The sequence below is a fragment of the Phocoena sinus genome, chromosome 8, assembly GCF_008692025.1.
Source record: "Phocoena sinus isolate mPhoSin1 chromosome 8, mPhoSin1.pri, whole genome shotgun sequence".
Lineage (NCBI taxonomy): Eukaryota > Metazoa > Chordata > Mammalia > Artiodactyla > Phocoenidae > Phocoena > Phocoena sinus.
In genome coordinates this window covers 55,629,401-55,643,842 of record NC_045770.1, presented here as the reverse complement: position 1 = coordinate 55,643,842, position 14,442 = coordinate 55,629,401, and the positions used below count along the sequence as shown (strand labels likewise).

At 39.2% G+C, this 14,442-nt stretch overlaps 1 protein-coding gene across 2 annotated transcripts in view; it reads left to right on the top strand.

Moving 5' to 3' along the window:
- Window positions 1-14,442, top strand: part of ACER3 (alkaline ceramidase 3) — a 192,024-nt gene that overhangs the window by 104,230 nt on the left and 73,352 nt on the right. For both annotated transcript variants that reach the window (XM_032640732.1, XM_032640731.1), the window contains exon 4: window positions 13,212-13,264. In XM_032640732.1, coding sequence (XP_032496623.1) covers window positions 13,212-13,264 — 53 coding nt within the window. The remainder of the gene's footprint in view (window positions 1-13,211; window positions 13,265-14,442) is intronic.

Sequence of the window (14,442 nt, the reverse complement as noted above, 5' to 3'; positions counted from 1 at the left end):
GATCAGCTTATCAATTTCTGCCAAAAGTTAGCTGGGATTTTGAAAGGGATTGCATTGAATCCATACTTTGGAGAGTATTGCCATCTTAATATTAAGTCCTCCAATCTATGAACACAGGATGTCTTCCCACTTATTTAAGTCTTTTTAATTCCTTTCAGTGATGTCTTATAGTTTTGACTTCTTTTGTTATTTATAAGTATTCTTTTTGATGCTATTGTAAATGAAATTGTTTTCTTAATTTCACTTTCTGATTTCTCATGCCTGTTGTATAGAAATACCAATGATTTTTGCATATTACTCTTGTATCCTTGCTGAACTTGTTTTTTACCTCTTACAGTTTTATGTGTATATGTATATAGATTTGTTAGGGTTTTTTATGTGTAAAAGATCATGTCATATGCAAACAGATATAGTTTTACCTCTTCCTTAGCAATTGGATGCCTTATGCTTATTTTTCTTGCCTAACTGCCCTGACTAGAACTTCTAGCACAGTGTTTTTTTTTAATTGAAATATAGTTGATTTACATTATTATTTTAGTTTCAGGTATACAGCGTAATGATTCAGTATTTTTGCAGATTATACTCCATTATAAGTTATTACAAGATAATGGCTATAATTCCCTGTGCTATGCAATATATCCTTGTTGCTTATCTATTTTATATATAGTAGTTTGTTAATTCCATACCCTGATTTGTCCCAGCCCTCTTCCTCTCCTTTTGGTAACCACAAGTTTGTTTTCTATATTTGTGAGTCTGTTTCTGTTTTGCGTATACATTCATTTATATTCTGGACACTGTTGAATAGAAGTTGAGAGAGCAGACATCCTTGTTTTGTTCCTGATCTTAGGAAGAAAGCTTTCAGTTTTTCACCATTAATTATAATGTTAGCTGGAGCTTTATGTAGATGTCCTTTTTAGGCTGAGGAAGTTCCCTTCTATTCCTACCTAGTTTGTTGAGTGTTTTTATCAAGAAAATGTGTTGGAATTTTTAAATGTTTTTTCTGCATCTCGGGATGATCATGTGGGTTTTCTTCTTTATTATATTAGTAAGGTCTGGTATGTTGATTTATTTTCATGCGTTGAACCAACCTTGCATTCCTGTGATAAATCCCATTTGGTCAAGGCATATAATGAGTGAATATCCTTGAAGGAAACACGCACTAAAGTACTTTGGAGTAATGGAACCTCATGTCAGCAGTTTACTCATATGATTCAGGGAGAAGAAAATTATTTGTATTGTACTTCTAACTTTTCTGTAGGTTGGAATTGTTTTAGTAGTTTCTTTTAAACAGAAAAGCAATATACATATCCTTTGACCCAGTAATTGCACTCGTAGGAATACTTCCTAAGAAAGTAATCAGAGACAGAGAAAGGATTTTCACAAGGATGTTTATGACAGCATTACACGTGATAAAGACTTTTAAATGATCTAAATGTTTTAACAATAGGAGATTGTTTGGGAATTCCCTGGTGGTCCATTGGTGCTGAGGCCCAGCTTCAGTCCCTGGTCAGGGAACTAAGATCCCACAGGCTGTGAAGCATGGCCAAAAAAAACATAAGGAGATTGTTAAATATACTATGATATATCTAAATTAATATTTTGAAGACTATTTGCATGGGAAAATGTTATAGAGACATAAAACTTTATGTAATATGACATCAGTTTTATAAATAATAGTGAAAAGACTGGAAGGAAGTACATTTTGCCTCACTTCTTTCCCCTTTTTACAAAGTTTGCAACCTATGGCCCCAAATTAATTATAACTCTTACACCCATACAGATATCCTTAAAGCCCTTGCCCCTTGCTTTTTGAGTATTATTCAGCTCACATCCAACTCAATTATCTGCCTATTCTGTGCCTGAACTGAGTAGCGAAGTATTGCTCATAGAAATTACACCCCTTTGTTAAATTATCTCACTTTTAAATTATTGAACAGAAATCGCAAATAAACACTCAATGCCACGAGGCAGTGCCATTACATTTCCCGGATAATTTCACTTCCCAGAACTATTATTTCACACCTGTTCCTTTCTTTAGATTTCTTTTTACATCTCTTGCCTCATACCCCATTCTCCTTGCTGATATCTTCTTCAGTATTTCATGAGAATATAGACAGAATCAGCCAAGAACTCCCTCATCTTTCTATCACCTCCTTCTTCCTCCTATTATTATGGAAGAAATGTATCAAATCCTGTCAAAGCCAGTGTCCCCTTCCCGGGGCTCTAAACTTACCCCCTCCCTCCTACTCAAAGACTTCACCCCTGCAGTTACATACCCCACCGCAGTCTCTTGCTTTACCACGGTCTTTAGGAAGTCACTACATTCAGTCACTGCCATCTGCATCAGACATACTCAAACAGTTCCCATCTTTTAAAAATTATTCCGCCATTGACCTTGTGTCCAGCCCTAGCTCTTGAGTCATTGTTCAGTTCCTTATCACATCAGAACCATTTGATTATCTCCTCTCTCTCTCTCCACTCACCTCCCTCTCTTTCCCTCCCATCCCAGTTAGGCATCTCTTCCCTTCACTTCACAGAAACTGCTGTTGTCAAGGTCAACAGTGACCTTCATCTTGCCAGATCCAATAGACACATTTTATATTCTTCTTATTTGACCTCTCAGTAGCATTCCACACGTTGTTTGCTTTTTTCTTCATGAAACATTTGTCTTGGCTTCCCAGTTTTCCTTGTTTATGGAAAAGGAAATTCCCCTAGCTTTCTTCCTTACCTCACTGGCTACTCTTTTGTCCTGGGCTACCTTCTCTGTATTCTCTCCAAGGTGATCTTATATAATCTCATGGCTTTGAATGTGATCTATATACTGATGATTCAAAACATCTATCTTCAGCTCTGACCTAACCTTTTAGCTCTAGATTTGTATATCCAATTGTATGTTTGACATATCATAGAAATCTCAACCTTTAATATGGGCAATATATAATTCTTTATTTCTTTTCCCATACCTGTTCCTTCCTGGTGTTCCCCTGTGATGCCATCACCCACCCATTTGCTGAAGCCAAAAACCTAGACTCATCCCTGATTTTTTTCTTTCCCTCATCCCTCACATTTAATCTGTTCTTCTGGTTTTACTTTTAAAATATACCTGGATCTGCCTACTCTCCCTGTTTTTACTACTCCTACCTTAGTGTAAGGCATCACCATCCCGTTTCCTGACTACTGCAGTAGTCAGCCATTGCCTCTGCAATCAGCCAAGGTGGTCTTTGAAACTTTAAATCAGGTCATGTCATTCTCCTGCTTAAAACTCTCCAAGGGGGACTTCCCTGGTGGTGCAGTGGATAAGAATCCACCTGCCAATGCAGAGGACACAGGTTCGAGCCCTCCCTGGTCCAGGAAGATCCCACATGCCGCAGAGCAACTAAGCTGGTGCGCCACAGACCCTGTGCTCTAGAGCCTGCGAGCCACAACTGCTGAGCCTGCGTGCTGAAGCTACTGAAGCCCGCACGCCTAGAGCCTGTGCTCCCCAACAAGAGAAGCCACTGCAAGGAGAAGCCCACGCACCACAACAGAGAGTAGACCCCGCTCGCCATAACTAGAGAAAGCCCTCCCGCAGCAATGAAGACCCAATGCAGCCAAAAATAAATAAAAATTAAAAAGATAAAAACCACTCTCCAAGGCATCCATTTGCATTAAAGTGAAATCCAAATTCTTTACCATGGCCTACGTGATCCAATCCAGCTCTAGTTCCGCAGCTTCAGTTTTTACAATTCCTTTGCATTGTTCACTACATTCTAGCCACACTGGCCTTGTTGTTCTTCAGACAAGACCTCATGCCCTTTGTAATTGCTATTTCCTCTGCCTGCAATACTTTTATCGCAAATTTTTGCATGTCTGGTCCCTTCTGACTCTTCAATACAAATGACATCTATTCAGACATGCTTTCTCTGACCATTTTATGTAAAGCAATCCCTTCCGTGAATTGCTTTTACTTTATGTTTTTCATAGCACTTATTGCTATTCGAAATTATCTTATTTGCACTTTCTCCTACTAGAATGTAAACTTGAGAGCAGGTATCTCACCTCTCTTAAATACTGCTTTATCTTAGCATATAAAATAGTGCTGACATATGCACGATAAAAACATACGTGGAAGGGAGGAAGGAAGGACAATTAATCACATGAGTGAATGACTAAAGAGTTCTATTGAAATATTAAATTGTAGTTACCCCTGGTTTGTGGGGTTACAGGCAATTATATTTCTTTCTTTCTGCATTTCTATATTTAGCAAGTTTTCTACAGTAAATATGAAGTATTTTTATGATAAGGAAAATACATGTTTATGTTTGTTGTAAAGAAAGGAGACTTTAAAAGACTCGAAAGTTTCTTTGGAGGAATAGTAATACTAATAAGCCAATCAGAATACCCTTCATCCTAAAGCAGCCTGCCTCCTATTACTGAGGATATTTAACTCAGTTTTGAGTTTTATTTATGTGGCAAGATTATTTTATTTTCCAAAGATGTTCACACCCATATATCCCATCCCACCTGCTTTTCTTACAAGGTGACACTGACTCTCCTCAAGAGGTGGAATCTCTTGTTTGTTGCCCTTGAATCTGGGCAGGATTGTGACTAGAGTAGACCTGAAGCTATATGACATCCAAGACTGAGTCATAAAAAGCAGTACAGCTTCTGCCTAGTCTTCCTGGGACATTTACCCTGAGAACCCCGCACCATATAGTAAAGAAGCCACTTGGAAGAGCCATGTATAGGTGTTCTTGCTACACCTCACTGAAATCCCCAGACTTCAGCCAGCATCAACTGCCAAAAATTTGAGTGGGTGAATCTGTAGATGATTCCAGTTCCTAGCCTTTGAGCTATCCCAGCTCACAGTGAGTGAAGTAGAGATGGACCTTCCCTTCCCAGCCCTGCTTTAAACACACATTAATGAGTAAAGTAAATAGTGCTGTTTTAAGCTGCTGAGTTTTGGTGGGGGGGGTGGTTTTCATACAGTGACAAATAACCAGAAAAATTTACAAAACTTCTAGTCTGATTCTGTGCATGCAGTATTCTCTGACATTCCCTTAACACATGTTTTCTAAGACTTAAATTTTATTATTATTTATTTTTATTTTTATTTTGTTTTGTGGTACGCGGGGCTCTCACTGTTGTGGCCTCTCCCGTTGCGGAGCACAGGCTCCGGACGCGCAGGCTCAGCGACCATGGCTCACGGGCCCAGCCGCTCCGCGGCATGTGGGATCTTCCCGGACCGGGGCATGAACCTGTGTCCCCTGCATCGGCAGGCGGACTCTCAACCACTGTGCCACCAGGGAAGCCCTAAGACTTAAATTTTAAAATCTCAAGCATCATTCTTGCTGTCTACTAGTCCTAAAATGTTTACCCTGGAAGTTAGTGTGTGTCTCTTCCATACATGAGGAAACAGCTGGATCAATGTGCTGATACAAGCTGTCAGGCAAGACTAGGCATCTGAATGAGGCGGGGCGGTGGGGGGAGGGCGGATAGACTCCCCTGCTGTGCACTGATCAGATCATGACAGGAATATTGCATTCAGGTCTAAGGCCTGACCTGGCTATGTATTCAAATGAGACACCCCAGAATGGTGAAAGAATTAAAAATCTAGTCATGATACCTGACTAGGGGAAGGAACTGGGAATGTTTAGCTTGAAGAAAAGACATGTTCAGTTACCCCCACTCAGCTGTACACACCAGGCTTTCTCTCCATTCTAGTTTGTCCTTTAAACTCTCAGGCCGAGTGGCAGCTCTTCTAGGAAGCCTTCCATGGCCCCAGGGTGGCATATGTACCCCTCATGTGTTCTTCCATATCATGCTCCATGTATCACTATTACTTGCCCTTATCAGTGTTATTTTATGTATATTTATGTGTCTGACTTCTCTATCAGAATGTGAGTTCCCAAGGAGCAGGGACTCTCTCTGCTTGACCTTGGCGTATCCTCTACTTATCCCATGGGTCTGGCATATAACACAACATAAATGTTTTACAAATCAGTATTTAAGTGTTGACACATCAAAGAGGACCAGGTTTATTCTTTGTGGTCCTAGTGGGGTTAAAGACTAAGAGACATCTTGCTCGACATAGGGAAAAATTTTCTGAGCCCATAGATAGTAAGGCCTGCCTTAGAAGGTCTGGAGTCCTCTGTCCCTGGAGGTACCCAAGCATAGGCTAGACAAACACTTTCATTAGTTCAATAAAATTTTTTTGGTATCTGAGTAACAGTTATGCATAGGTAAAGATTATATAATCCTTCTTTCAAGGAATCTGTGGTCTAGAAATGAAGATAATATGCTAGTGAACACAGTGATTGGAAAGAGAAAGTGATTATTAGGGCGGGGAGGTCAGAAAAGGGGTTTCACATGGAAGACTCAGACACATGTTTGAATTGCATTGTCAAAGATGAATAGGAATTTGCCAGGCCAACTAGAACACACAGAGTTGTGAGAGTACGTTTGGCTTCTCAGAGCCCTGCAGGTAGTACATCATGGTTGTAGCCTTGGAGTGGGAGGATGTGGTGATGACGGTGACAGTTCTACCAGTAATAATAGCTAACATTTGTTACATTATTGAGCAGGCAGGCAATGAACTAAGTGGCAGGAGATGTTGTTTGGGGAACTAACCACAGGCACATCAAAGCCTCATGGACTTTATCCCCTGTGAACCATTATTTTAACCTGTATTTTGAGCAGAGGTGGGGCACACTTTGATTTGCATGTAAACTTAATAGTTGGCAAGATTGTCACCAAGATAACATAGCATTTGGATGGACAAGATGGCCTTTGATCCTGAGATCTTTGAGACTGTGCTTTATCATTATTATCATACTGCTTTATCAACTTCATGGACAAATTTTACACATGCCTTATTTCATTCCCCCTTTGGTCTACACGATGGTGGTTTTATGTGCTTGCCTAACGTGGCAGAAATGACACTTGACCCATTTTCCCAATGATTGAGGAGGAGGGGGGAATCATCAGTCTCGAAGGATTTCTTTAAATAGCTTCTCCATTTCTTTAATCTAAACACAACATGATCGTGGATATCCCTTGCAGGTTCCCTGTCCTGTCTCCTTTCAGGATAAATTTGACTCAGCAGTGTTAGGCCATCATTCGTTACACACAATCACTGAAGCAAAGTAAGAAATGGCAGTGTTGCCACTTACCTGCCTCTGGTGGTCCGTGAACCATTTCACCAGCCTGAACTTGGCTTGTTGTAGCTGTAGAGAAATTGGAGGCCTGTTTTTTATTCCTGCCTAAACTGAGCACAAGCAGATATTAACAGTTCTGTCTTCAGAATGATTTGGAGCTTGAATGGTATTTTCATCAGATTTATTGTTCCTAGGTGGCTGCTGCATGGGTTCCAGTTATTTATTTATTTTTTTGTGTGTGTTATGCGGGCCTCTCACTGTTGTGGCCTCTCCCATTGTGGAGCACAGGCTCCAGATGCACAGGCTCAGCGGCCATGGCTCACGGGCCTAGCCGCTTCGCGGCATGTGGGATCTTCCCAGACCGGGGCACGAACCCCTGTCCCCTGCATCGGCAGGCGGACTCTCAACCACTGCGCCACCAGGGAAGCCCCTCCAGTTCTTATTCTATCAGTTTACTGGCTATTTGAGCATAGACATGCCACCTAATCTTGCTGAGCCTTAGTTTTCTCATCTGTCTAATGGGTCTAATATGCCTGTAGGAGTATTATGAGGATCAGTTGATTGGTATATGTGAAAGGACATCCTTATTTAATAGGATCTATTAAATAAGTGTTTAATAAATGTTAGTTTCCTTCCTTTTTCTTCAGTCAGTCAGAATGTTTGAAACCACCATTATTGATTCATTGTTAGTGATTCATTCCTGTAAGTAGTGTTAAATTATGTGTGCCCCTGTGGAGAGTAACATTTTAAGCTATTACTAACTCCTTTCTCTTGATTAATGTGTCACATTCTTGTGACAGCCAGCCAAGAGCAATACATTTGGGAGTGAGATTGAGGACAGCATTAGAGAAGGGGTAGAGATAACAGGAGTGAGCAGATGGCCTTCACATAAGGGGTAAAAGTTACCAAAGAACAATTTAGAATCATAGAACTTTAATATTAAAAGAGATTTTTGAAATTTAGTCCAAATCTATAAATTTTATAGATGGAAGAACAGCCCAAGAGAGGGAAAGTGATCTGACTAGAAGTTAGGAACAAGATTAGGACCCACATTTTGTTTTGTATTCTTTTGTTGCCTTTACCTGTTTTAGGATTTTATCTTGCGTTGATGGTGGTAGGAACTTTAAGTTTTTAGGAGACTTCTCCCAGATTTTCTTTTCATCTATTCACTCATTCAACTCATTCTTTTTTGCTTTCACTAACTGATATATACAGTTACTGATAATCACAGGGAGGGTAAAATTGAAGGTAATTTCTTAGGTTTTTCTTTCTGTTTTTCTGTGTATTCTATACTGAGCATGTAATATGTTTGATGTTAGGAAAAAATGCTAGTAAAAAAAAGAATGTATTCATGTATTTCTCACAAGTAGAAATATATTTATCCTAGAAAATAAAACCCAAAAAACTGTTTTGTTCACTTATAACTTTATTTATAATACAGAAACGAAAATAGCGCAATGTTAGGTAATGTAAGCTAAGTCAGACTTTATAATGTTAACAGCAGATGTTCTGGTTATAAATACTACCCTTCTTTCTCCTTTGCTCCCTACCTCAGTGAATGAAACCAGCTTACACCCAAAGCCCAAACCAGAAACCCATGATTCATCTCTAATTTCTCCTACTTTTTTCACCTCTACAAACTCTAATAACTCTTGATTCAACTTCTGTAATAACTCTTAAATACGTCTACCTCTAGCTGTCTCCACTGCCACTGCCTTAATCCATCATCTCCAACCCAGATTCCTGTAACTGGTTCCTAATTGGTGTCCCTGCCTCCCCTATCCTTTTGTTACGCTGGAATAGAAATACTCTTCCTGTTTTCATTCTTTTAGCAATGTTTGCTAGGCTTTGTACGAGTGTTGGGGATGAGTTGCATAAATACGGTCCCTGCTCTTCAGATTGGCATGTCACTTTTTAAACCTCTTTAATACTTTCCAGAGCTCAAGCGCATGAACTTAAACCACAGGCTTTGTGATCTGGCCTCTGCCTACCTCTCCAGACTCATCTTCAAACACATGCCCCACCCCACTCTAGAACTCTGTGTTCTTTTACCAGTCATAATTTTGCTAGTTATGGTTCTGAAATAAGACTTTTGTATTTATATTAAACAGATTTTAAAATCCATGCCATTTTAACATATGCTTAATTCAATTTAGTTTCTTTAAACAAATAAACAGAAAAGCAGCCAACATCTGGAGTCCAGACCTTTCTTCTCAGCTACAGATCTGTATTTCTAGTTGTCTGATTGACATTTCCACTTGGCTGTCTCACAGGTACCTCAAACTCAACACGTTGAAAATTGTTCTTGTAATTGTCTCTGTTTTCACAATCTCAGTAAACTATGCTTACCATCAACTGAAGTGTTTAGGCAAGAAACTTGGGAGTCATCCTTGAGAGTTTGTTCTGCCTTACCTTTATGTCAAATCAATCACAAATCTCTGTTTATTTTACTTCCTAAATATTTCTCAAGTCTGTTCACCGAGGTCTATACCCAGTTCTGTTACCTTAATCCAAGTAGCAACTTTGCTTAGTCTGACTTCTGGAACCTCCTAGCTAGTCATCCCACATCCGTGTTTTTTCCCTTCAGAGCACTCTCCACACGTACCTGATCTGGCACCAAATATTTACTACTTTATTGGTCATCTCGGGCTGCCATAACAAAATACCATAGAGTAGGTGGCTTAAACAGTAGACATTTATTTTTTTCATAGTTTGGTGGCTGGAAGTCCGAGATCAGGGTAACAGCATGGTCAGGTCTGGTGAGAGCTCTCTTCCTGGCTTGCAGGCAGCTACCTTCTCACAAGTTCTCTGGTGTCTCTTCTTAGAAGGGCATTAATCCCATCTGAGGGCCCTACCCTCATGACCTCGTCTAATCCTAATTACCTCCCAAAGGACCCATCTACAAATACCATCAGATTGCGGGTTAGACCTTCAACATATGAATTTGTGTCTGACACAGGCACATTCAGTTCATAACAACTATATTATCTTATGTATTCTTTTTCTTTTTACATCTTTATTGGAGTATAATTGCTTTACAATGGTGTGTTAGTTTCTGCTTTATAACAAAGTGAATCAGTTATACATATACATATGTTCCCATATCTCTTCCCTCTTGCGTCTCCCTCCCTCCCACCCTTCCTCTCCCACCCCTCTAGGTGGTCACAAAGCACCGAGCTGATCTCCTTGTGCTATGCGGCTGCTTCCCACTAGCTATCTATTTTAAGTTTGGTAGTGTATGTATGTCCATGCCACTCTCTCGCTTTGTCACAGCTTACCCTTCCCCTCCCCATATCCTCAAGTCGATTCTCTAGTAGGTCTGTGTCTTTATTCCTGTCTTACCCCTTATGTATTCTTGATGTTCTAGCATCTGGGTCCTCGCTGATTAGTGAGAGACTGCCCCTCCCAGGGATAGCCAGTTCTTAGATATAGCAAACAACTCAACCTGGTCTGCGCCTTTCATATGCAAACTAACCAATCCAGAGCCCATTCTCTAAACCACATCTTACACTCCAGGAGGCAGTATTCCTCTGCTCTAATCACCCCAGAGCCAGGAACCAGATAACAAAAGATAGCTCCTATACCCCAGGGCCCCCTGAAGTTATTCAAAGTAGCCAGTTCTAAACCTGCTTACCCTCCCTTGCCTTGCCTTTCTTAAGGAAACCGCAATAAAGGGTCTTGCCCACACTTTTCCTCTTGCTCCTTCTGCCTCCTGACTGACCCTGGTGCTTTCCTATGCTGTCCTGCATTGCATGGCGTGCCCCCTCCTCTTGGGAACTGTGAATAACACACCATCTTTTTTTTTTTTTTAAGGGGGAAAGTTCCCCCTTAATTTTTACCTCCTATATTGTTTACTTCCTTGTTTATTTGTTTTGGCCATGCCACATGGCTTACGGATCTTAGTTCCCTGACCAGGGATCGAACCTGGGCCCCCAGCAGTGGAAGCATGGAGTCCTAACCTCCAGGGAATTCCTTTTCAGTGGCAATCATCTCCAGATCTGTTGGCTTCACCATACTTGAATAATAATAAAATTTATATTTTGAAACATACTGCCACACTTCTGTGGACTGAATTGTGTCCCCTCAAAAATCACATATTGACTGTTTGCAGTTGACATGATATATTACACATAGAAAATCCTAAAGCAACATCAGAAAACTGTTAGAGCTCATCAGTGAATTTGGTAAAGTTAAAGGATACAAAATAAATATACAGAAATCTGTTGCACATCTATACACTAACAATGAAGTATCAGAAAGAGAAATTAAGGAGGCAATCCCATTTACTATCTCATCAAAAAGAATAAAATACCTAGGAATAAACGTACCTAAGGAGGCAAAAGACCTGTACTCCAAAAACTATAAGATGCTGATGAAAGAAACTAACGATGACACAAACAGATGGAAAGATATACCATGTTCTTGGATCGGAAGAAACAATATTGTTAGAAATGACCGTACTACCCAAGGTAATCTATAGATTCAGTGCAATCCCTATCAAATTACCAGTGGCGGCCTTCCCTGGTGGCGCAGTGGTTGGGAGTCCGCCTGCCGATGCAGGGGACGTGGGTTTGTGCCCCGGTCCGGGAGGATCCCACATGCCGCGGAGCGGCTGGGCCCGTGAGCCTTGGCCGCTGAGCCTGCGTGTCCGGAGCCTGTGATCCACAACAGGAGGGGCCACAACGGTAAGAGACCCGCGTACCAAAAAAAAAAAAAAAGAAAGAAAAAAAAATTACCAGTGGTATTTTTCACAGAACTGGAACAAAAAAATTTTCAATTTATGTGGAAACACAAAAGACCCATCTAAAGTTGTTTAATGTAAAGTCATTAGATCCCGGTTCAAAACTTTAAATAAAGGAATCTTCTGTATATCATAAAACTGGTGGTAGATTTACCTGCAGTAAGTCATGATATTATACCAGTTTTTTTGAACATTTAAAGGTGATTCAAATGAATGGTTTTGGAGGCAATATAATATAGAGGAGTCCGTCAGAAATTAACACAACATTGTAAGGCAATTATACTCCAATAAAGATGTGGAAAAAAAAAGTTACTTAAACCTTGTAAGCCTCAGTGTTCTCATCTTGGAATGTAGATAATAGTTCCTACCTTAGAATTGTGAAAATTAAATGAAATAATAAATGTGACACATTTAATTATAAGACCTTGCACAAATGCTATCATTTTCATTCCAATAATTTACTAGAATATATCACTTTGCATAAATTCTCTTCCTTCTTCCTAGAATGCCTTTCTCTGCCATCATTTCATTTCCTGCCACCACCTTTTCTGGCTTCTTTGTGACCCCTTTTTTGGAATCTTTACTGTGTATTTAATCACGTTTTTCATTCCCTCTACCTCACTAGACTGTGAATTCCCTGAGGGCAGTGATTATATATTGTTTTTATCGTATCCTCAGCCCCTAACATGTTGCCTGGCACATAGTAGATATATTATTAAATAATTCATCAAATGTATATCTAGTGAATAAATTCTATAGGAATGGTTTAAGTATTAGAAATACCCTATTACAACACGTGGCTGGACACTTAGTGTCCAGCTTGTAGTTTAATATGTAATAGCTATAGCTGTTATTATTGCTGTTAATATTATTTTCCAGAGACAGACATCACTTAGATTAACTGACTTCCCCAACAATTTCTATCTCTTTTTATGTATATGACTGAACATTTTATTTATCTTAGGTGCTATAGGATGGGGGGAAAACGCAAAAGAATACCGATAGGACCTATCACCTGTAGATGGTGGACATCATTCTTTCCTGGAGTCATGTTATCATGGTTTATGATACTGAATGATCCAAGCTGACCAGTGAGTCAGGCATCCTACTTAGGTGTGTAGATTAGGACAGATGGGTGGGTAAGCTTCTTTGTTCAAAAACAATAAACTAAATATATACACTGAGAATAAATTAGATGATGATAAATATATGAGAATTAGTAAAAGATATCAGATAATAAGAGGTGACCATCTTAATCATTCTGATGTTTTATTTTGGATTCGCATAATTGCAGCTCTACAATATTCAAGTCCTGTTACCTTTGTTTCTTACAGCTATTGGATGAACTCCCAATGATTTACAGCTGTTGTATATTTGTATACTGCATGTAAGTATTTATGTTTAAAATTCATATGCTTGATATATTTTTAAATTCATGTTTGCTTCATAGGGAATTATGTAATATAACTAATCCAGTGGTATTATTGGGAGATTGTAACAGTGTAGAAGATTGTAACTTTTGTGATTTCAATGTAGAGTATAATTTCTGGGAAGTTATAATAATACTGTTTATGAACTTGTTTGATCTCAAAACCTTATAGCCAGTTTAGATAGAATCTTACTTAAATTAAGTAAGATTAACTTACACAATTTGCCTTTCCTCGAGTTATGAATATATAAAAATGTAGGTAAAGGTTTTATATATTATGCCATAATAACATTTCTCTACTTTGTACCTGTAATTGTGCTGGGCAGCACACGAAATCATCTCTAAATTCTCACAGTTGTGCAGGATAAATAGGTATTGTCCCCATTTTATCTAAGAATATAAGCAGAGCTTATGCTTAGGTGACTTGCTTAAGGTCATGCGGTTAGTAAGTGTCACAGTTGGAAACTGAACTACAAGTTTAATAAACTTAACTTTTAAAATATACCTTCTATTTCCTAGTGTTAATTCTTGAGACTTCTCTGAACCTCTTCTGTGATGGTTATCTGATTCTTTTCAACAGGATCATCATTGCTAGCTCAAGAATATCTTCTAAAGATACATAAAAATAAAAATAGTTTGAAAAAATATATTATTTAAAAGAGCTCATCAGAAACTTCTTCTGTAAAGGGCCAGACGGTAATTATTTTAGGCTCTCTGGGCCTGTGATCTCTGTTGCAAGTCTTCAACTCTGCTGTTGTAGTGTGAAAGCAGCCATAGATAATATGTAAACCAATGGATGTGACTGTCGTCCAGTAACTTTTATTTACAAAAACAGGCTTAGGTTGAGAAATTGGTTCTTGCACTGTAGCTTGCCACCCCGATCTAGAAAAATATTTTCAGGTGACTCTTCTTAATAAGTCATCAGCCTATCACAGTCTGCATCTGTGACAAGCAGATCTGGGCAGTTAGAAAACAAGATCAAAAACAAGGAAATCCCATGCACCATTTTCTGAAAGCTGTCCTCAAGACTGAGGCTAAGGTCTTTGCTCTCCTTGACATTGTTTACTGATCTATCTTTTCTGTCAAAACTATATTTATTAAAAGAAAAATCAAGTAACAGCGAGCACTGATATGCT